Raw genomic sequence first — 23,132 nt, 5'->3', positions numbered from 1 at the left:
GAAATACTGAGCAGAAGAGCAAAGGGAAAGAGCAGCTCAGGAGAGGTGTGAGAATCCTGCTGCTGGAAAAGTCCCTGTTTGCTCTGAGCCTGTGTGGTGCTGACTGGGATTTCCTGTTTGGGGCAGGAGAGAGCTCTGGGGTGATCTCTGGCACCAGATAAAGGTTCTGCTCTCATCTCTAAGGGTGAGGCAGCACTCAGGGAGCTCTGCAGGACTCAGGAGAGAGCACAGGCTGCTGCTTCCCTGGAGGGAAGCATTAGGCACATCCCCATGGAGCAGAGGATGTGTTCCCCTTACAGGATCCCAGGTGGCTGGGGATTAATGGGGTCTTAAAGCCCACCTTGTTCCATGGGCAGAGACACTTTCCACAGCCCAGGCTGCTCCAAGGCCTGTCCAACCTGGGAGCACCCAGGGAGCACCTTTGGCTGGGACTGGGGTTTAGCAGCTCTCAGTTCCCAAGCAGCTCCTGTCAGAGTGGAATCTCTTGGATTCTCCCTAAATACAGCCAGAGAAGATTGCACAGAGCTCCCACACACGAGATGAGATCCTGAGCTCAAGGGTAATTCCAGATCTTGCCCACTCCACACACCACAGGTTTCTCTGCCTTATCAGGATTTTTTCCATCTCTCTGCAATTTAGATCCACTTGTAGCACTCCCCTTGTACCAGGGTGTCCTTTTTGAGCTGTGTGTCCTTTCTTGAGAGTATTCCCATGGCTGGCTGTCCTGCAGCACATTTTCTGGGGCCAAGCTCCGTGGGATCCCTGCCAACTCTAATCTGCAGCTCAAGTGACTTGGCACCCAATTCCCACCAAGCCCCTTGGCATCCTACACCTCCAAACACTTCCCAGATACCCAGATTTATCTTTCCCTGATTAGGGCTTGTCTGCTGGGGAGTTTCTGCAGATGTTTCTTTATTTAAACCGTGCTGGATGAAGGGAGGGAAGGGGAGAGAGAGAGAGAGAGACCCCTGAGGAGGAAGGAGAGGTTTCACAGCATCCATTACTCTGCAGCAACTCCAATGCCAGGAATACATGTCCATTGCTCATAATTCTTTTTGTCTCATTTGTTCTTCCCTCCTACTCCTCCCTCCAAAAAAAACCCCGAACAGGAATTCCCTGCTTCCTCCCTTCCTAATTAAATCTCCCTGCCTATAACCAAGGAGGTCTATTGGTGTGGTCAAACGATGGTTGGATCAGCTCAGCAGGAAATTTGGTAGGAAAATGCAGCTTCAGCAGCTTAGCAGGGTTTATTTTTAGGGGTTGAACTCCTGGATGCAAAGTGCCAGACTCCCATTGTTGTCAGATGGCTTCTGTCCCACCAGGCTGGGTCAAACCTGTGACTCACAGCAAAGGGGGAATGGCTTTGCAAACCTCCTGGGATTTTTTTTTTCCCTCCCCCAGTCTCAGATGTTCATGATAAAACCTCCAGTTTAAGACAATAAAACTTGTTTGCAGAACAAGTTCCCAGCTTTTTCTGATTAAAAAAAAAAAAAAAAAAAGTCCTGTTTGTAATCAAAACCCCATTGCAGTGTTTGAAAAGCACCTGAGGTTTTGGGGCTGGGGGCTCCTGCAGATGTTGGGGCTGCTCTGCTTGAGGCTGGCCAGGTGTGAGCCAAGCCCTGAATGGAAACAACAGGGCTGTGTTAGCTCAGCCCTGTTCCCTGGCCAGAAATGCTGGATTTATTAAACCTGGAGCTGTGCTGAGGCAGGATCAGGTTCAGGTGTGAGCTGCCAGGCACCTGGCCAGCTTGGCAAGGGGAGGTGACCCCTGTGGAAGATTCAGGTCCATGGGTTATTTGGGGAAATTTATGATCTAATTCTGACACACAGCCTCCCTCTTCTCCCTCAGCCTTCATCCTTCCAAATCCTGGAAATGTTTAGGTTGGAAAAGACACCTGAGATGGAGTCCAACCATTAACCCAGCACAACCATAAAGCATGATCCCAAATCCTCACCCTCCTTCATAGGACAAGCTGCTCCTCCTAGAATCCCATGAATTAATTCCTGGAAATGCTCATGGAGCTATCCTGGACTCCTTCCTGCTCCCCTTTCTGCCCTTGTGGCTCTTCCAGCACTCTGTGGGACACAGGCTGGGATGCAGCAAGGATGTAATTCCAGGCCATCATCCATAGGGATGGGAAAATCATACAGCATTTCTGGGGAAGTTTTGGGAACAGACAAATGCAGGTGTGATTTAAAATCCCTAAACACCCAAAGTGCTCTGCAGATTTAACATCGGTCCCAGTCTGGCAATTCAAGGACTTCTCAGGAATTCAGGCACTTATTGTCACTGCTGGACAGGGGTTATCCTGATTGTTTTTCCCTCTTTGCCTTGTGACTGATTCCCTCAATCTGCCCTGCTATGTCTACCAGGAATCCAGAGATAACTGTCCCTCCTCAGCTGCTGGCTCCCAACAACTAAAGGATGTTTTTAGCAGTATTTTTCATTTCTTTCCCAAGGGCATGATTCTCTTTTAGTGGAAAGACTCTGCTGTTGTGAGAGCTGGAGTGCAAACCCAAACAGGTTCTGCTGATGAAACAAAATGGGAGTAGGGGGTGAAATCATGTAGGAATCACCCTTTAATTCTGATTTAAACCACAGGTCTCCAAGGATGAGGTGGCTTTGAAGGGCTGGTGGTGGCAGCCAGGCAGTTTCAATGTTCAGGAGTTGTATTTAAGATTTCATGTGGAAATAAAAGTCCACCTTCAGCACCCCCCTGGTGTTTGTCCTGGAGAGGGGCTCTGTGGGGCTGCAAAGTTGGCTTAGGAGTTCCCCTTGTCCTCCTTCCATGGGCACCTTCTCTGTGCCAGCACAGGGGTGGATGGGATAAAGCTGTTCCCAGGAGCCTGGTTAAAATATCCAGGGTAAAACAAACCCCTCCTTTTGGGAGAGGTGGTGGAAATGAGAATTCTGTTTAATTTTAATTTATTTTGCAGGGATCTGGGGGACAATGTGCCCTCCCAAGCAGGTGTTGTGCAGCTCAAGGCAATATGGAGAGGAGAAAATGAGGCAGCCTCCCAAATCCATGTCATTGTCCTTCCCCCTCAAAAAAGAGAGGGACAAATGTCCTATGAGCCCAGGATTTAGAAAGTATCAATGAAGGAGTTGTGTTTAAAGGGGGAATTGTGTAGGGGGATACAGTGTGGGTAAATGAAGGTGGTATAGAAGGCAATCTTATCTCCCAATGAGTTGCAGCTGGACCAATTACTAAAGATTAGAAGCAGGCTTGATTATAACAGGCCACACCTGTAGCCAATAAGAACAAGTGGTATAAAAGAGTGGATTGGTGGGATGAGGAGTCAGATGATTGCTGCGAGGACCGGGAACAGTCAGTGCTTAGAGGAGCTGCCCGTGAGAAACGTCCAGGAGGTATGGAGCTCTGGCAATATGAAATCCTTGTACTAGAATGATGTTAGAACTTGTGCTATCGAAGACAACAGAATTGGAGGATGAATATTTGGGAAGGAGTGGGTGTGGCAGGACAGTGTTTTACTGGTGTCTCCCCATCCTCAATCCTGCTTGTGATCCCTCGCTGCTCTGCCAATTTGGAATGATGAGGTAATAGATGGGAAGAGATGGGAATCTGAACTGCCAAAAAGTCACTTTTATGCCTAAATTTTGACAAATTTCCCCAATATTCTCCTTTCCCTTGGATCAGGATGGTTCCATCATCCATGTCGTCTCTCACAAGTGACATGGGGTTGGAAAATGCCAAATTATTCTCCTGAGTAACCCTGAGGGAAGGAGCTTTTCAAATGAAATCATTTGCAATGCAAAATCTGGAGGTGAGCGCAGGAATTTCAGTGGGATCCTTTGGGCCCCTGTCTGTGGCCTCCAGCTGTCCCTGTGCCAGGGGGAAAACAGCAACCCTAAGCCAGAAAGAGAAAATTCCTCCTCCAGGTAGTCCAGGATGTGATTGTTGGACTTGGGACTGAAATTTGTCCTTTAATAAACCCAAACCTTTTTCCTGCCCAAACCTGAAAATGAGGCAAGGTCTCAAATCCCTTCCTGGGCTGTCAGTTAGTTCCAGGCCAGGTTTAATCCTGGTTTTAAGAGGACTTTTTGTCCATGTGCTGGAAATTTGGGTTCTGATGGCTCTGTGGTTGTGTGAGCACATCTCAGCTCCACTGTGACCTCGAGCTCTGAGTGGTGCTGATCATGTTATAAATAACAAAATATTCCCTGGAGCTGCGCAATCAACACCTGGCCCTGCTGGGTTATGGCCTGGGTTTATCCCAGGTCTTATTTTGGGGGGTTTTCTTTAGTCCAGGCTTTCAATGTGTAATGGGCAGTTAGAGAGCAGCCAGAATTCATCATGTTAATAATGCCACAGTGCCACTATTCAAACAGGTTAATTTTTTCTTTGTGTGACCTATGTAAAATTTGTAAATTATTTCCCAAGACTCTTCATCTGTGCAGCAGGAGATGTGAGACACCTCTTTCACAGCACTTTCCTCAGCTCCCTAATGCAGCTAATATTGATTTAGGACATAAAATAACACCTCCCCTGGGGATCAGCTGCTAATTCAGTGTCATCCATGAGGTTCTCAGACTCCCTGATTAAGATTTCAACCCTCCCTGGTGCTGAGAGGGCTTTTATTCCATGGCACTTGCTGGCATAACACACAAGGCCAGCTTTGGAAGCAGCACAGCCCTTCCAGTGATCAAAAGATATTTTTAAGGTTAATTTTATTCTGCTAGCAGTGAGTCATCCTGTGCAGGAAATATGAGAACTTGGGGAAATACAAATTAAAATAGGTGCAGTGCATCTGCTTTGGTTTAATCTGTGTGTTGTGGTCTTAGAAGTGATCTAGGGAATGAGTTCCAAGAAAGTATTTTGTGACTGCAGAGGTGATTTGGGTTAATGATGGAAGAAATGGGGGGATTTGTACAAACCAAGAAAAAGGAAAGACCAGTTTCCATGCTGAGGGTTTCCAGGAAAATCTCCATGTGTGCTGGATGTACCCAGGATTTGAGAGGGCTACAGAGAAAGTGAAATTTAAATATTATTCCAGCTAACACTGTGTATTTATGTAAGTCAGGGTAAATGAGAACACTCACACGTTCTGTTTTTGCAGAAAAAACTTTCCTTTTTCATTATCCACAGAGATACAGAAAAGAGCAAACAGTGCAAAACACGGGCGTTGGTCACTTCTATACAATATTTACATTGCTCAAATCCCTCAGGCAGGGAAAAGCCAGCCCAGGGTTTTCTTAGGAACTGGACAGTTTTCTTGGAAAACATATGCCAAGTGATCCCAAAAAGAAACCACCCCACTCCTTGCTTGTCCCAGTGGTTTAGGGGTGTGAAGGTTCTGGTGTTTTGCATGGAAATCAAATTTAAGAATTAAAATCAAGAACAGCCAGCAGTGTTAAATGTTAGTTTTAAGTGATGTTAAAGTGTTAGTTTGAAGTGATGTTTTCCAGAGGAAAAAAACAGGAACACTCCATGTTTTGCTGTGAAATGTGAATGTTTTAAAGGGCTTAAAGTCACTGCCTTAAATCATGGAATGGTTTGGGCTGGAATTTGGCTTTTAAGACCATGGGCAGGGACACCTCCCGCTATTCCAGGTTGCTCCAAGCCCCATCCAGCCTGGCCTTGGACACTTCAGGGATTTCACATTGGGCAGAATGAGCCTTTAAACACACCCAGGTCCTGACAGAACAAACAGGAAAGGGAGAATATTCTCATGGCTGGAATCTCTACCCAGAGAAAAGGAGCTTTGACCACTCTTGTGAGAAGCAAAGATGTTTTGGATACATCTTCCTCACTTGCTTGAACCTCCCACAAACCTGATTTTCTGCAAGTGGCATCTCCATGGCACAGAATATCAGGGAGATGCAGGAGATGTGTACAAATGTCACAACAGGATGAGAGGGAATGGCCCCAGGTTGTGCCAGGGGAGGTTTAGACTGGGTATCTGGAAAAGTTCTTCCACAGAAAGGGTTGTCAAGCATTGAAACAGCAAAGTGGTGGAGTGTCCATCCCTGGAAGTGTTCAGAAAATGTCTGGATGTGGCACTTGGGGACATGGGTTTGTGGTGAATGTGGTAGGGCTGGGTTGATGGTTGAACTTGATGATCTTGGAGGTCTTTCAACCTTAACTCCATGATTCTAGGGGTGATTTATGGTCCTTGGAGTGTCAGAGGGCACACACACAGCTCAGGCCCAGCCTGGGCTCTGGGGTCAGCCTGGGGGCAGCATTCAGAAATAAAAATTACAGCTTTTCTGGAATTACAGCAAAAACAAGGCTTGGGCTGCTAATCCATGGAGAACAACTCTGCCTTTTTCTTCAATTAATGCTGAGCACCAAAACCTGCTTAGTGAAGTGAGGGCTGCTTTGTTCCTGTCCCCAAATCCTGCCTCAAGAGCTCTGTGGAGTTTTGGGGTGCTGAGGGCTTCTTGTGGCCAGCAGGTCACACCAAAGGACACTTTCACGGGACAATTTCCTGCCTGTGGACAGCAAACCCTCCCACTGGGAATGGCATGGAATGTCATGGGGGAGCTCTGCAGGGCCACAGCTCTAGAGAAGGCTGTCAGAGGTGCTGGGTCTCTCTGGCACAGGAAAATTCCTTCTGGCTCAGCCATGTATTTTTGCTGGGTCAGGAGTAGAGCCTCCCTCCCTCCCTCAGCCACAGAGAACTTCAGGGAGAACCACCAAAAAAACTTCCCAGGGTTAGTTTTAGAGGGGTTTCAAGGCTGGATGCATGCAGGGAGCAGGGATAGGAGGAGCAGAGCCTGGCTGGCTGGTGTGCACATGCAGCACAGGAGCTTTCCCTGCCTCTGGCTCATCCAAGAGCTAATCCATGACTTTTATACATGACTTGTGCTGCCTCTTTGCCCTTGTGGTTCACAGATGTGGCTCTGGGTAGTTTGCACTGATTGTGCAAAGCTGGTGGAGATTTTCACAAGATTTACCCAAGACCTGGCACCTTTCACCCATTGTAGAGCTCATGGTGGAACCAAGAGGAGCTTCCTGGGACTGTAGAACAAAGCCCTGCTTCCCCCTGTGGATTGGCACAGAATTTCACCAGGTGTGGGCACCCCAGGTTGGGTTTGGGCTAGGCAGAGGGCCCAGGAGCCTTTTGGAGCTGCAGCTTTTCCAGCTGGGCAATAGGTTGCAAAGCTGGTGAATGAATGTTGAGGGAGGACTGGGGAATAGGAACAGGGAGCTGGCTGGGAGCAAGGGAATCCATGATTAATGTTTGTTTAGGATCTCTGAGTCCTGTCTGAGCCTCTAAAGGCAGTGACTTTTAATTAATTTGATTTTGTTTTTAAACTTGAAGTTGTGGTGTTGTCTTTGCTGACAGCAGCCCTTTGTTGGGGGGTGGAACACTCAGCTGCCCCTCAGTCAGAAAAGCTGGGAACCCACTTTTCTGCCACCCTTTCCTCTCAGCTTGGCTTTACTGACATCTGAAAAATGACTTTTCCTCTCTCTGAATGCATAATTGGTTATTTATCCACAAACCATGGAGTGTGTACTCAGTGTACCTGACCTAGAAAAAACCAGATTAGTCAAGACCTGTCCCAGCAGATGTGAGTGTCAGTCATCATGTGATCTCCATATAATTTATGAGGTCTTAAATTACAAAATAATGGATCTTTTCAGTTGGCATTTTGGCACAGGATGATAGGATTACATTTTATGTGAGAATATCCACCGCAGCTCTTGCCCCATAAAACTGCAAACAGAAATTTGTAAGCATTGGCACTGGTTTGGCTCCCAAAAAGACACCCATTATGCTGGGATTACAGGCAGGCCATGGATGTGGGGCCTGGAGCTTGTCCAGTCCCAGGCAGTTCATTCCCTCCTCTCTTTTACCATTTCCTTCAGAAGCCCAGACAGTGGTTTCTAGCCTGGATTTTTCTTTCTTCCCTTGGATTTTACCAGAAGAAGGTCTGTGGAGCACACCCAGAGCAGAAGGTGTCTCAGGACTCTGGAAATGAGAGGTTCTGCAGCCACCAGACATGAGAACAGCCCTGTCCCACAAAGCTCCCAAACCCCACAAGCTCTGGAATCACTTCTTGCTTTGCAAGTGTAAAGCAGCAGCTTTAAAATAAGATTTCCAAGCTGGCAGTTGGATGTTGCCTGCTGAGAACAAGCTGAGTGTAAACAGGTTTCTCATCTCTGTAAATCTGAATTAAGCAGGGCTTTGCCTCAGAGAAGAGCATTTTCTTATGTTCCAAATATTTTTCCTGCAAATAGGAAGATGTTTTTAGGCACAGAGTGGGATTCTTGGGGCTGTCCTGTGCAGGGCCAGGAGTGGCACTTCCATGACCCTTGTGGGTCACTTCCAGCTCAGGATATTCTGTGGTTCTAAAGGCACCCTCACTTTTTAGTGAATCCTTCTCACTCTGGTTCCTTCTCTCTCCCACCCCTAGAAATGAAGCTTGTTAATGAATTCTTCCTGTTCTTTTTTCTTCCCTCTCTCATCCCTAAAAAATGCAGCTTGTGTCTCATTAAGTCCAGTTCCTGGTAGGGTTTTGGGATGAGGTGCCCCTTTTCTCACAGAATTTGGGGTGTATCAGAGCTGCTGATGGTTCCCCAACCCTCCTCTGCCACGGGATGAAGGATTTGCTCCTTAGGGAGAACTCTGCCTGTAGGGAAGCCTGGCAAATCCCTCTCTTTGCCTTTGGATCTGAAGGGAGCAACTTCTCTGACATGCACACATTTCACAGCAAGGGTTGAGATGGGCTGATGAGCCAAAGGAAATATGGATTTTAAAATTCCCTGTGAAGAGTTTGGGTGCACTAGGAGAGGGGCACAGGAAGGAAAAGTGGCAAGGCACTGGGTAAATGGCAAATATTGCTGCTTCCTACAGCCCAGCTCATCCCCTGGGCTGGAGGTAAACCTTTCCCAGCTGCTGCCAAATTCCCTGTCATTGCCTATCCCTTGTCCTGCCACACTGACCTCATTCCACCCAATTTTTTCAATGATCTCTCCTTGTTTTCACATTCTTCTGCTCCAAAGTGCAATTGTCTGTAGTTTAATCTCCAGAAAAGCCTCCCAGGCCAGTCCTGTGTGCAAGTTTCCAGTAAATATTGCTGTAACTCAGAGCTGAAATAGAATAATTTTGGCTGCTCTCATACTCTCTGTGTATAATGAGCTGATCATGTGCTTTTCTCCAATAACTGACATTTTAGGGCTGAAATAGAATAATTTTTGGGGTCTCTCAACCTTGGTTAGCCACTGACTTCTTTATTCAAAGTGAATGCAGTGCTAAATAAATATTCCCTTGGAAGCATTAACATTTTACAGCTGAATTCTTCTTGCAATTAAACCTCTGTTGCTTTAAATGATCACATTTGAGGTGCTGCTCTTGTATCTCACGAGGCTTCATCAGAGAGACTTAGAGTTGAGTGGAAAACATCTGCTGAATTAATAATTTGTCTCTTTTTTTGGCAATAATTCCCTAGAAGTAGCTTTGCCATGGTAATGTATATTGCTGAGCTAACAAGTTGTAACTTTATATTTTTTCAAAGGAAATTGTTCTCTTCATTTCTGTCTTATGCTTGAGAATGAACCAGCCTGGGAAGGGCTGTAGAGCTTCAAACACGAGCCAAGAGTTGGAGAAAGGAACCAGGTGGTAAAACGCAACACATACAAATAATTAATTTTCCATATATTTCTGTAATCTATAAAAAGAAAGGTAATAAATTAATTGGAAAACAAGTCAATATTGCTGTAACCAGCTAAGAAAAGAGTGCAGCAAATTGGCTTTTGAGTTACCTTGAGGCCCTAAAAACCCATTAAGCAATCACAGAGCCTCCCTTAATTGGGTGCTGGGACACCACTTGTCCATATTTCAGTGGATCAGCACTCCTGGGCCTTCAGCTGCCTCAGCTTCTGTATGGGAGCTCTGCCCTTGGAAGAACTCTGGGGTTTCAGGCCTTTCTCCAGCTGACTTTATAGTCCAGCCCTTCCCAGAAATAGTCATATAATCCCCTGGGATATAAAAGCCCAGGTGCAACATATCATTAATGAGCTCTTTACTCCTTCCCAGAGGTGGCATTAAAAATAATCAAATAAATTAAATGACAGCTTAATCTGATAAAAATGAAAGTTCATCTTATAAAACTGTAGTAATAATTATCTTTTTTTCTTACTATCTTTTCTGTCACCAAGCAACTCTTTTGCCTAATTGCTAAACAATTATTTACACTTCAAACCTCTCCATAAATTCCAGTCTCTAGGAAAACCAGGCTCTGCACGCTGGCAGTGGAGTAAGGAAAAGCCACAAGCTTTTATTATGCCTTTGTAAGCAAACATACATATTGTGGGAAGTTACTGAGTTAACATATGAGGATGCACCTGCAAAAGGCAGAAATATTGGCAGGAATCTCTAAAAAAAATGAAATTTTCTATTTCCCAACTGGTCCCATGTCAACTGCTGAGGAGGAAAATGCCAAATGTTGGCATCTTCTGGTTAAAGAAGCTGTTCTGTTCCCTCCTGAGTTGATGCATGTGTTGTAGCCTATCCATAATCTCCAAAGGGAGATCGATTGGGATTTTCACACTTTGTGTTCACCTGTGGAATGTGATGGGACCATCCCAGTGCGAGGACCTGTTGTCCCCCAGCAGCTTTTCTTCATTAACCCCACGTGTGAGCCCCCATTTTCTGGAGCTGCTCTTTGCCACGTGATGTTAATCAGGAGTTAATGGGGGGTAACTCCCTGTGTAAACATCTCCCTAGAAATGGGATTCAGATGTGGGATCTCCTCCGTTGGTGATGGCCTGGTCACTGATCTCATCCTGCGGCGCCGGCAGCGCCGTCTTTGTGAGCGGCATCTCTGTCTTGAAGAGAGAATCCATTTTGATCTGGGTTTTGATGTTGAAGGACTTCTGGAAGGACTCGGAGGTGAAGTAGTAGATGAAGGGGTCGAAGCAGCAGTTGAGGGTGGCGATGCACAACGTGATGGGATACATGGTCCTGGCAAACCTCTCCAGGGAGCAGTTGGCGATGGCCTGGGAGCGCACGAGCGCGTACAGGAACAGGATGGAGTTGTAGGGGACAAAGCACACGACGAAAATGGCCACGTGCACGATGATCATCTTCAGCACTTTCTCCTTGTTCGTCCCAATCTGGGACAGGGTGGCCGGCTTCCGTAAAGTCCGGAGAACCAGCGAGGAGCACGTGAGGTTGAGCAGCAGAGGGATGATGAATCCCACCACCTCGATAAATATGGTGATCTTGGACAGGTAGGTTTTCCAGATCCTTTTGGAGAACCCTTCGAAACAGGTGGTGCTGGTGTTGGACACGTTGGTGGTGGAGAACAGCGAGGCCGAAATTCCTCCGCTGAGGACCAGGATCCAAACGCCGGCGCAGACGATGGCGGAATTCCTCCTGGTGCGGATGGTGCGGGAGCGGAAGGGATACACGATGGCCAGGAAGCGATCCACACTGATGCAGGTGAGGAACAGCATGCTCCCATAGATGTTGGTGAGGAACGCCGTGCCCGAGATCTTGCACAGGCTGTCCCCGAAGGGCCAGTGCCGGTTGAAGTTGTAGAAAATCTTAAAGGGCAAAGTGAAGACAAAAAGCAAGTCTGAAACCGCCAGGTTGGTCATGAAAATGGCCGTCTCGCTCCGCATCTTCATCCGGAAGAGGAAGACGAAGAGGGAGGCGCAGTTTGTGATCAAGCCAAGGATGAAGACCACGCTGTACACGGCTCCGTACAGGTTGTACTTGAAGGAATCATCTGTCAGGCAGGTATGGTTGTTGCTGTGGTTTCCCATGCCAAGTCTGGGATGGGCTTCCAAAGGCCTTCAAAGTCTACTTCAGTGACATCCATAAAATAAGGCAGGGAGCTCGTCCCTTCCCGAAGGAACGCATTCCAGGGAGGTGGCTGGACTCCTTCCTACCGCATCTCCCTCATGGATCCTTTCATCCTAAAGGAGAAAGAGAGAGCTGCCATCAGTCTTGAACCAAAGTGGCTGTGCAAGAGAAACTCCCAAATTAATGGACGTGCAAACAACAGCAGGAATTAGTTTTCAAGCAAGTCTTTACAAATTCCACTATTATTGGGGCTTTTCACAGCTGGAGATGGAATTTACTGAATTTGGCCTTTCCTTTCCTTCCATCCCTCCCTCATCCTCCTGTTTGAAGAAGAGTGATTGTTCTGAGCAGCCAGGTCTATGGAAGGTGTCCCTGTCCATGGCTGGGGTTGGAACAAGAGGGGCTTTAAGGTCCTTTCCAACCCAAACAGTTCTGTGATAATTCCAACATTCCCCTTGGAAAGGTTTTTCTTTAAAATCTGAGATGGAATTGGGCCAGGATGTTTGGAAAGAAATGTAACAGATTGAAACATCTGAAATTTTGCCCTAAATCTGAAATAGGAGGAGAAAAGCTGAAAATTGTAGTGTTTGCTTTAAACTGAGTACAAAGACAAGTTCTATGGATTTTCAACCTTTTTGGATGCAAAAGTATTGAAAACCCCACCAAAATCTATGATAAAGAAGAGCTGCTTTGGCATTTTTCTAATTGAAAATAGGAGCATCCTTACACATGTTTTCCAAAGTGGAAAACTGTTGTAGCTCAGAAATATTTACCAAAAACACTTCCCAAAGCCATGTTTCCTTTTTTTTTCCTGTTTAAAAATGTCTGCAAATATGGTATTACTTCCAAAAGGAATTTTTTTGCAAGTGTAAAGGTTTCCCAAGAAAGATTCCTCTAAGCTATACCAGCAGCTGCTTTTCATTCCTACTCTTTGTCGAGGTTTGGAATGTGAAATTTGGGAAATCTCACGGACTACACTCTTGTAAGACTTTGTCCCAACTCAACAAGCTTTGGAGACCTGTGAAGTGAGCGTGTTTTTACTTGGACATAGGTGCTTCCTGAACTCCCTGGATCATCTCTCCTGGCTATTTAAAGTATTTTTAACGCCTGTGAGAATAATCCCTCGGAAAGTCTCCTTGAGGTAAGTCCCTCTGGAGCAAGGAAGGTTTGTGAGTTGGATCATGAACTCAGCACTTCTTGGAAATGTGGAGCAAAGCTGGGTCACGAAGGGAAAGACCTTTTCCTTACAAACTCCAGCCAACCAAATAAGAACTAGTTTGGAATCTCCTTGTAATCTAAGAAATTTAGGAGCTACAACTGGGAGTAGTTTGGAGGCGAAACTCTTGTGAAGAGTGGGATCCTTTCCAGAGTGAACCCCTGACAGAGGAGTTCCAGCTCCAAACCTGTCACTGAACTGTGTTAAAGGTTGCAATGGCAACATATAAACAAATAAAATGGAAAACAAATCATGGTTTCAAGACAATTTGAGATGCAAATGATCAAAATCAGATGTTTTCCTGTGTTCTCCTCCTGGGAGTTGTCGCATGCCAGCTGTCAGCCTTGCTGGTAAAATGGCAAGTGTTGAGAAAGCTGGGATAGCCACAGCTTTGCTGGAGGGAAGGGGCAAGTTCCTCACCTGGGAATGCCTGGAGAACCACAAGCTTCCCAAACTCTGGTGCTGTGACCCTGGGAGCAGGCAGCACCTCACCTTTGCACCTGGCAAAGTAGCTGCCTTCCCAGATGACTTCATCCTTTGGACATCCAAAAAGATTAATTGGAACTTGGAGGTCTCTCCTGTAGAGATGTTTTTCCTCCTAAAATTATGGTTAAATGAGCTTTACTGGAAAACAAGCTAAAAAAAGCAATATAAAAATATTTAAATTAATGGGAAGGACAGGATTAAAATCTCAAATGTGGGATTGAACTCATTTTCTTTAGATCTGTGGTAAAAGGAAAAAAGGAAAGGTCTTGCCTGAAAGTTCAGATGCCTTTAAACAAGAGCTAAGTTGGACTGGAACGCTCCCATGAGCTCTAACAGGAATAGCTGAGCCTTGGCTTAACCTTCAGCCTAAAGCATTAAATCCTTGTCTTGGAGCTCCCTCCCAGTGCAGACACTCCCTGTTATCTCCATCAGCAGTTTGTGTTTATGCTGGATTCTGACTCCCTGGGTGTGTGAACCCCAGGTGTGCCACACTCTCCTGGTCCAGGGTCCACTCTGGGGAGATCTCAGAGGGACTGGGTGTCCTTGGAAAACCTCACACAGTCTGGGAGCCCAGTGGAAACCCCACTTTCCAACCTGGCCTGGATCTGGGCAGTTCCTCAAGACCCAGGTTTGAAGGGTGCCTTTGGAACTCTCACCTCTGCTGCTGACCAAGTGTTCCTTGCCAGCAGCCTGACCCAGATACTCCTCACACAAGAAAAAAGATGCTCCATCACCTGATTCTTTTCTCCCTGCTCTGCTCCAGACAGCCCCAAGGTCAAATCCTATTTTTTCCAGTGTCCAATCTCTGGGAATTGCCTGCCAGCAATTGTCTAGTTAACTTATGGGCTTTAAAATACAGCCTGCCTTGTTTACCTATGGAACCCTGAGGTGTTTAAACAAGCTGACAAGTGGCTTTGAAACCCAGCCATGTGCTTTAAATTCTGTAGGACGAGTCCACAGATTGAGTTTTCCGAGTGTAAAATTCCCTTTCCTTCCTTTCCACTATGGATTAAAGCAGTGGGATGCTCTTCATGGTCACCACTGTGTTTGCCTTGCTGGGAAAATGTAAAGCAATATATTTTTAAAAAACTTAGTAAATACAGAATCACAAAGTAGTGGTTTTTTTATATTTCAGGTGGAGCAAAGCTTTAAATCCTATATTTTAACTGGGGGCCAGTCCAGGAGGGGAGGAATGTAATGAAATAAACCCCCTGTTTAGTGTGATAAAATTCAGAATATCCCTCTCCTAGCAGGGATGGTACCAGCAAACCTCCAGCCATCCCTCACAAAACCCTATAATTCAGAGTGAGGTTCAGCAGAGTAGCTCCAGGCTTTGCTCTTTTACAGTAGAAATATCCCATCCCCCATGGACTGAAAAGAGAGGAAAACTTGGTGTTACTTCCTATGGTGCCTGAGTATCCTGTTTACAATTCCTCTATTTCCTCCTCTCAGCACCCCAAGACACCTCCAAACTGCCAGACTGCAGCTCCATCCAGAGGAGCTGTTTGTTAGAACAGGAATTACTGCAGGGAAAAAACAAATTTTAAAAGCAGCCCTGTCATTCCATTATCCCATTCTTCCTGCTCCACACCGATCCTGTTCTCCACATGTGCAGCAAGCTGAGGTCAGAAAAACACCAGCATGAAGTTTGGGGCTGGCATTTTTGGCATCATCGCATTTTCTTTTAGTCATGTGAGATGTTAGATGAGTGGAACTTGATCAGTCTGGATGTGAAGGACACCCTGTGTGTTCATTTGAACTCTGGGTTTGGGAGGTCTGGCACAGCCCTGATGGGAAAACCTCCCAGGGCTGAAGGATCTTGGCTGGATTGTCACGGTGTGTACTCAGGTTATCTCTTAAATCTTGAGAAACAAAGGTTTATAGGCAGAGAGGCCAAAACCTGCAGGACAGTGGGGTTTGGGGAGGTTTCTCTGGGTTTTCTTCCAGGTTATGGCACCACTCCTTGTCTTTTGATAGGGTCTCAGCCCTGGCATGGAAATAAATTGGGATTTTCCTGGGGCACAGCAAGAGCTTTACCTCTGCCTTCTCCTGACAAGAATTCCATTTTCTCCAGGGTCTGCAGCTCCCTGCTCCTCACCCCATTGCTACAACACCTGTGGGGTGTGTAACTTACTCCTACCATGGAGCCCAGGGTTACAGCAGCACAACAAACTTGGCTCTGCAGCTTCTTGGTGTTTATTTCCTTCTTTTGTTCCACTTTAATTAAGCAGAAAGTACAAGTAAGGGTTTTTTTGTGGGGAGATGTTTGGGGTTTTGGCAGATTTTTGCAGAGATGATAACTCTCTGTAAGCCTGTAGGACTTGGGTTCTTCTAGACTGGTGACTATAGATAAAATAAGATTAAACTGCAGTTGTTTGAACAGATAAAATCAAAACTATTACATATTTTTTAAAAAACCAAAGCCGCTTTCTATCTGAGAAACTGAACATCTCAGTTCCTGCAATGGAATTTCCACTAACTTCTGTTTCCTTTTGTCAGTAAAAGTTGGTTTTGTTCAGGGAGAGCTCTGAGAGTGTGAACTGGCAGCAGCTTTAAGGACAAACCTCCAGTCTGGGGCAATCTGGTGGCTGATTTTTCCCTGCTGGAGGCTGCCAGGGCAGGAGCTGCTGCTGCACAGCGATGCTGCCTCTTTTCCCAGCGCCAGCACTGTGGATTTATGGAAAGCAGGAGCAGCTGGAGCAGGTGATGCTGGATCTGGCTCCTCCAGAGAAAGGTGTAGGGATGGGAAATAGCTTGGGACACCAATTTTGGGGTTGGGCTCAGCTCGCTGGGCGGCTGTGAGTGCTCCATCCTCCCCGGAGCTCCTGGCAGATCCCCAGTTCTCTTCCCCGGTGCGGTGGGAGCAAGGGAAGGCCGGGATTAGAGGGTGGGAAGCGGAGCAGCTGCCTGTAAACAAAGCTCCATTGACGATCCCAAGCGCTGGGACGGAGAAACGCTTTAATCTCTTTCATTTCCTAATCCTAAGTGATGTATTGGAGAACAGTGGGGAAAGAGCAGACACAAGTGGGACTTTGAAGTCCACGGAGGTTTGTGGAGCTTCAAAGGGCCATTCTTGCCCGGTTTATCGGAGTGAATGCCCGGCCGGTATGCCGGGGAATGGGGACGTTTGCGGGTGATTAGCCTAAAAACCAGGGCAGGAAGGCTCTTATTCATGGCTTTGACACTTATTGTGCTCAGTGTCACCGGACCCGACAGTCCCTGGCCCTTGCTCTCCTGTACCTGCGGGAAGCTGGAGTTGGGAGTGGCCCGCTTCAGTCAGGTTTCAGCAGGATTTTTTTTCCAGAGAAAAACCCCAAACGTGGGGGGCTTGGAGAGGGATCGCCTCTCACTGAGCCGGAGTGAGCGCAGGGATGGGGTGGGAGCTGCTGTCCCCTGGTCTGAGCTGGCTTTGCCTCCTGGGGACCCTCACGCCCCCTCCAAGCTCAGCAGCTCCTTTCTGTGTGCACCAATGCAGCAGGACCCCGATTTAATTCTTCTCCAGGATGGAGCAGGGAAGGAAACCTGAGCCTCTCAGCCCGAACCCTAAAGGCGCTCTCCTTTATTCCTCCCTTGGTTTGTTTTTTTTTTTTTTTTTTTTTTTTAATTGCTCAGCACCGCCGTTGTCTCCTCACTGTCCTCTGAGACTTACAAAGCATTTCCTGCTCGTGGTGCCTTCTCTGGGCTGTATCTGTTTTGGATTGAGCTAATTAAAATGTTTCCTTCAGAAGAGATTCGCGAACTGCCTTACCCCATATTCAGCCACTGATCCTCAGGGCATGACTCTCCTTTTGTTTGCACCGAGAATGTCTCTCTCCATTTACATCACCCTTTAACCCTTGGCGTGCTCTGCCTCTCCCCATCCCCAGCAGCCTCCAGAGGGGCTGGGCCGCAGCCAGGAAACGATGGGATTCACCCCAAACTTCTCGGCGAAGTTTGCATTATTTACCACTTGTAAGAGCGGCTTTTTACCCGGCCTTTGGTGCTGGAGGAGTGCGGGAATGCTGCTTGTTTGGAGCCCCAGGGATTGCTGGATAATGGCAGTGCTGGATTCAAAGGAGAAGATTTAGATGCAAAGAAAAGCTGATGAAGTGCTGAAAAGCAAAGTTACCCTGTCTGACCAGGTTGTTTTCACCCAGGAATAATGTTTGTGGTAGAGGTTGCCGTGTCCTTGATGTAGCTCTGGTTCATTACAAAGTGTGGCTGAGAAAAAAAAAACAACATAAAAAATAAGAGACTCCTGTTTCCCTGAGCCACTGGGGACTCCAACAACAGGCCTGGGTTTATTTGCTCACAGCTCCAAAAGGTTCCCAGTCAGCAGCCTGCCCAACAAGCTGCCTTTCTTTGCTTTCCCTGACACAATTTCCAGTGCTTCCTCGGCCACTCCTTGGCTTTTTGGCTCCTTGTTGCCTTTCCTCAGCTCCTCTGAACCACCTGGAGCCCTCCTGCCACCCCATCCTCATTCTGTTGGGCTGGATCCTCTGCACTCCCTTTGCTGAAATGGGAGAGCTGAGAACTTTCTCCTCCCATTATCAGAAATTATGGACTTTTCTTGTCTTGCCTTGCTTGAGAAGGTGCCAACACAGCAGCACAAGCACCAATTTCACCTTGGCAAGGTGGCCTGGCTGGAGGGGCTGTCTGGATTCCTTTGGGTGCTGGGCCAGTCCTTCCATGGGGCTGGACAAAATCCATGTTTGGGACCTTGAGGGATCTGTGCCCTGCATTTATTTACTGCAGGGGCTTGATCTAACAGGGCTTTATTGTCTTAAATGGCTTTATCCTGAGGGGAAAAGGGGAAATTTTGAGGATTGTAGAATCCCAGGACGGTTTGGGTTGGAAGGGAATTTAAAGCCCATCCTGTTCAATCCCTGCCATGGGCAGTGACACCTTCTACCTCCAAGCCTTGTCCAACCTGGCTTTTTCTGTAAAGTGGTAAAATAAGTAAGAAATTACTCCACAATGCAGAAATAGCCAATCTCAGCTAGCCAGCAAAGCTTCTGCAGTGAAGCCTCTTAGAAATCAGATTTCTAATTATAAGATGAGGGCAAGACAATGACATTTTGGCATCGTGCAAGGGATGGATGCTGCTTTTCCTGCTAAATATGGTTATATCCATCTGTAAAACATGCTGGGGAGGAAAAGGGTGAGTTGTCTGCAGGTTCAAGAAAGGAAAATGGGAATATTATGAGAGGAAATGAAGAGATCTGTTGTGGCTGTGTATTTACAGCATCACAGGGTCTCACAGCCTGATGAGCTCATGTTTTGACCAGAGAAAGGATCTGCTCTGCGGCCAGAACACACCTTTGTCTCAGGGCTCAGGGACTGATGAATGTCCCTTAATTTCACTTGCCAAGATTTTTCCTACCAACCAAACACATCAGAAATAATCCAGCAAATTTCCCTGCAGCCAGGGTCAGCTCAGGCTGGTCTGGCTCTGGAGCAGGGTGGATCTTTACCCCTTTTATGGGGCTGAACTGGGAGCTGGTGCAGGAGGAAGCCTTGCAGAGCCACTGTCTGCTCTGGGAATAAAGAGCTCCTCTTTTCAGGGAGAGAATTTCCCTTCTGTGGAAAGTGGTGGCTCCCTTTCCCCGGGACTAAATCGGATCCTTATTTAGGGAGGAGGAGCAACCTGTGGAGGAGCGGAGTGAGGCTCTGCACGCAGGCTTGACCTGGGAAGACCTGCTGAGGGTGGCTGAGTGCTCCAGGAGCCATCCCCACCCTGCCCAGACGGCTCCCTGCCGGCTCCTTTGGGATCCTGGAGCACCACTCCAGCCACAGAGCCCTGACCAGGAACGCTCAGACATCGGGAAATATCAAAATCCCAAATATGCTGTAACCAGGGCGAGGGGCAGTGGCACGGAGGGATCATGGACAGGACATCCACCCAGATGGCTCCAGGTGCCACAGTGACAGATTCCCAAATTGCTTTGCCACGTCCCCTCCAATGGTGCACCCTGCCCCCAGGACCTGGCCCAAGCTCTACATAAAACTGCTTTAATTCCTGCTCCTGTGCTACAGCCATGAGGTCACTGCTGGAGGACTGATCCATCTTCCAGCTGGGAGAGCATCCTCTCCCTGCCCAGGGAATGTTTCCATCCCTCCTCCTCAGCAACCCCAGGTGCAGCTTTGCAGTTCTGTGCCTCATTGCAATGCCCTAAATGAAGGTGAGGGCAGAACTGGGGCGTTTCTTGTGTTTGTCTGTGTGGAGCTGAGCTCTTGACCCTGGAATTTGGAAGACATTGATTTTTATCAGTTGAGGAGGATTCTCATTTTTAGCCTCAAAGGATTCCAGTGAAATGTTTGTTCAGCCTCCTCTCCCACCCCCTTCCTCCCTCCTCTGTGTTTCAGGACTTTCTTTTAAAATGCAGAGGCTTTGAACCCCACAAAGTACCAGGGTTTCCTGCCTGTTTTGTTTTTAGGGAATTCTCCTAAGGGCAAGAAGATGGAAAAGTACTACAAGGAGGGAATGTCCTTATCACCGAGCTGTGAACTTTGCACTTCCCATCCTCTGGATTTGACTGTTCTGTTCCTATAGGGCAGCAATACAAAAACCACACACAATTGTCTCCTCTCAAACAATGATTTGGGAATGTCATTAAAACCTCCAAACTTTTCCTGCAAATTTTTCTGCCATGTGCTTATATTGTGTTAAATCATCTCTTCTCCAAACAGCCAAATCTTTAAATGATGCTCATTGTTCATCTTACTTCAGACACCCGGGTTTTTTTAGATCTGTCTTTGAATTTTTCTCATTGAATTTTGCAGCTTTAAAGGAGTAGATTTTAGCCATGAATGGAAGCCAAAGCGATAAATAAAATTTTTAAAGTTTTCAGTATAATATTTATAACTTAATTCCAAATTTTTTGTATAGTTTGTGGGAACCAGCCCTCCATTAAACGAAGGTGAATGCCACATTTCTATCGAATCCATTATAAGCCTAAAGTGTCTTTATGACATTGAATTCAAGTACAAAAGGAAGCTGTATCCAAGAGATCCTTTTCACAAACACACAACAAACAAGAGGACAGAAAACTCCTAAACTTGTCACCTGCAGTGCCACAGCGAGAATCTCGACGGGAATGGAGAATTGCGCTGAGAGTCAGAACCATTTCCATGCAATCTGGAGGAGTAGCTCGCACAGGAATTACTTTCCCAAAACTTGGAGCTCATCTTTCTCCCTTTAAGCAGCCCCAGCCACGGCAGGGCTGGAGCAGGAGGAAGGGGAGTCGCCAGCGCAGGGAAAACACCGCGGATCTCCAGTGAAACCCGGCGGGATTCATCCCCCACATCCATCCCAGCCTCCAGAACCCCCACCCGGAGCTGCCATGAAATCCGGCCGCTTTTCCTGCCTCGGGAAGGGGGGAACTTACCGGGACCGCCACCATTCCCACGGCTCGGGGCTTCCAGGGGATCCCTCCCTGACAGTCCTTTGTGTCCCCGCGACACGAACCGCCCGATTCCCACGCGGGAATCCCACTTTGCCCAAGTTCAGCCGCTCATCCTCAAACTCCGCGCTGGGAGGCAGCTGCCCGGCCTTTGTTCCGAGCGGGATCGGGGCTGCCGAGCGCCGCTGCCATCGTGTCTTGGGAAAACGGGACGCAAGAATGGGCCCAATGTCTGGGCAGGGGCTGTGGGCAGGGGGAACTCCTGGGGGTCTCCATAGGAAACGCTTTCCATTGGGCAGGGATGTGTTATTAGCGCCGGAGCCCGCCCCGCCCCGGGTCTCCGCTGGGTCCCTCTCGCGGGGCTCTAGCCATGGATTCCCTTCCAGAGCCTCTCCCAGTTCGGAATTAGCAGCTTAAGGACAGCCCGACAATGAGCAGCGCGGATTTCCTGAGCAATTAGCCGGGGGACCCAGCCTGGGAGAGCGTGCCCGATGGGAACGAGCAGGGAAAAGCTCCTCAAAGCTCGGATTTTCCTTCCCGCGGCCGTAATTGTTTTGCCTTCCAATTAAAAAAAAAAAAAAAGTGAGGAGCAGAAGGGGAGCTGAGAATCGGGAGAGCACTGGGTAAGATTAGGAAGCTGCAGAGCAAAGTTGGCCGTGGAAATAAAATAGCAAATATGTCCCTGGGCAGATTTAGAAAGGCGCTGTTTGTTAGGCTGGGGGTTGTTGTTTTGTTTTAAGTCTTCTCAGAGGAGTTGACTGGAACAGTCTGAGCTCTTGCCCTGAATCGCTGGATTCCTGCTGGAAAGCCGGTCAGCTTTCCTTCTCCAGGGCCATAATTACAAATACTCAGAGAAGCGTGGCTGCGTCTGCCTGGGAGCTGCCCCCGAGAGCCGCGCGGTGAATCTGCCTAAAAACTGCTTCTTTCCCCCTCTTACCTTCGATATCAGCCCTTCAGGTAGGGACGAGGCTCTTCTGGCAGCAGCAGCAAGGCGGCGGATGGTTCATTTTATTCCCTTTTCAGCCCTCTCTGCTTCCATAGGGCTGAAATGCCGGGGCTGCTGCTAAAGCCCAGCCTCCCCCCTAACGCGACTCGCTCGCATTGTGTTTGTCTCTCCTCTTCCTCCGCTCTCCTTGGCTCTTCCCACAGGCAGCCAAGGCCAGTAAACAACTCATTGTGAAGCTGCGAGGGATGTAATTCCTTGGGCTGGTGGCCACCGCGGCTGAGTCGCCTCTGCAGCGCAGCCGGCTGCTGCCACAGGCTTTTATCCCTCCATGCAAATAACTTCCTGAATATCTCATGTAACAGCCCCGCAGCTCCGGGCTGCTCAGCCCCAGCCTCTGCGAGCCCCCGGTTTAACGAAACTCAAAAACAGGAGCGTGGATTCGGAGTGAGAGCGGTGGCGGTGCAGATGTTTCCTGCTCCCGATGGGCAAAGGTCCATTTGATTTGTTTAGTAAAAATAGAGGCAGAAAATGTGGGGGAATGGTGGCGGCGTGGCCAAAGGCATCGCTGTCCCTGAGTGTGGGGCTGGCAGAAGGCTCAGGATGGAAAACCCGCCAGTATCACCAGTAAATTTACACAGAAACCCAGTTTCGTGGCTTGTGGGCATTTTCGGGCGGCTGCATGGAAATGCCGATCCCTGGGGAGATGCGGCTGCTTTTCACACCCATTCTCATGCGAGGGTGAGAGCGCTCAGTGGGAACCCATTGACCAACAGCGCAGCATTCCAAAGCTTTTTTTAGGGAAAGAAGGATATCGGGAGCTGGGTGCTCTGACACAGATTAGGATGAGCTCTCTGAAACCTTTTCTCAGATTAACATATTGGGTCTGAGCTTCAAAACTGCCCGGGCTGGGCAAACCCATTAGAGAGGAGAGTGATGGCCCCTTAAAGATTAAATGCAGCATAAATTTTAACCCAAAACTTCTGTGCCTCTTTGAGAATTTAGGCAGAATGTGGTGATTGTGCCAACTTTGCTGCTGCTGGAACGGACCCAGGCAGCTGTGCCTGCCTGGGATGTTTGCTTTCTCTTAGGAGTTATTGGTTTAATTAAACTCTCCTGACAAAAGTCTTCAGCTGTTGGGAACTTGAAGGCCTGGGAGAACAACTCCTTAAAATGTTACAGGAGATTGGGAATGGGATTTATGCCCTTTGTGGAGTTCATCCTTCTAAACCACCGTAGTGATTCCAGCTTTGCCCCTGTCCCTGGTTGCCATTAAATCCAGAAGATGTAGTGAGAAGGTTATTCAGTCACCACTTGGTTTAGGATT

At 47.7% G+C, this 23,132-nt stretch overlaps 2 protein-coding genes across 3 annotated transcripts in view; one reads left to right on the top strand and one right to left on the bottom strand.

The window, feature by feature from the left end:
• CYSLTR1 (cysteinyl leukotriene receptor 1) overlaps window positions 1-23,132 on the top strand; it is a 76,292-nt gene that overhangs the window by 2,863 nt on the left and 50,297 nt on the right. The gene's annotated exons all lie outside the window — the stretch shown is intronic.
• Window positions 9,181-22,179, bottom strand: LPAR4 (lysophosphatidic acid receptor 4). 2 transcript variants are annotated; one of them, XM_059859110.1, is made up of 2 exons: window positions 21,800-22,179; window positions 9,181-11,891 (listed from the first exon to the last, which is right to left on the bottom strand). In XM_059859110.1, exon 2 carries the CDS (start codon window positions 11,736-11,738, stop codon window positions 10,692-10,694), a length of 1,047 nt encoding a protein of 348 aa, XP_059715093.1. In that variant the 5' UTR covers window positions 11,739-11,891; window positions 21,800-22,179; the 3' UTR covers window positions 9,181-10,691. The 2 variants fall into 2 exon arrangements, with proteins under 2 accessions (XP_059715093.1, XP_059715094.1); XM_059859111.1 differs by lacking the exon at window positions 21,800-22,179 and adding an exon at window positions 20,848-21,294.

This window comes from Haemorhous mexicanus, chromosome 14, assembly GCF_027477595.1.
Source record: "Haemorhous mexicanus isolate bHaeMex1 chromosome 14, bHaeMex1.pri, whole genome shotgun sequence".
In the NCBI taxonomy this organism is placed as follows: Eukaryota; Metazoa; Chordata; class Aves; order Passeriformes; family Fringillidae; genus Haemorhous; species Haemorhous mexicanus.
The sequence above is the reverse complement of the archived record's forward strand: the minus strand, read 5'-3'. Positions and strand labels throughout refer to the sequence as shown.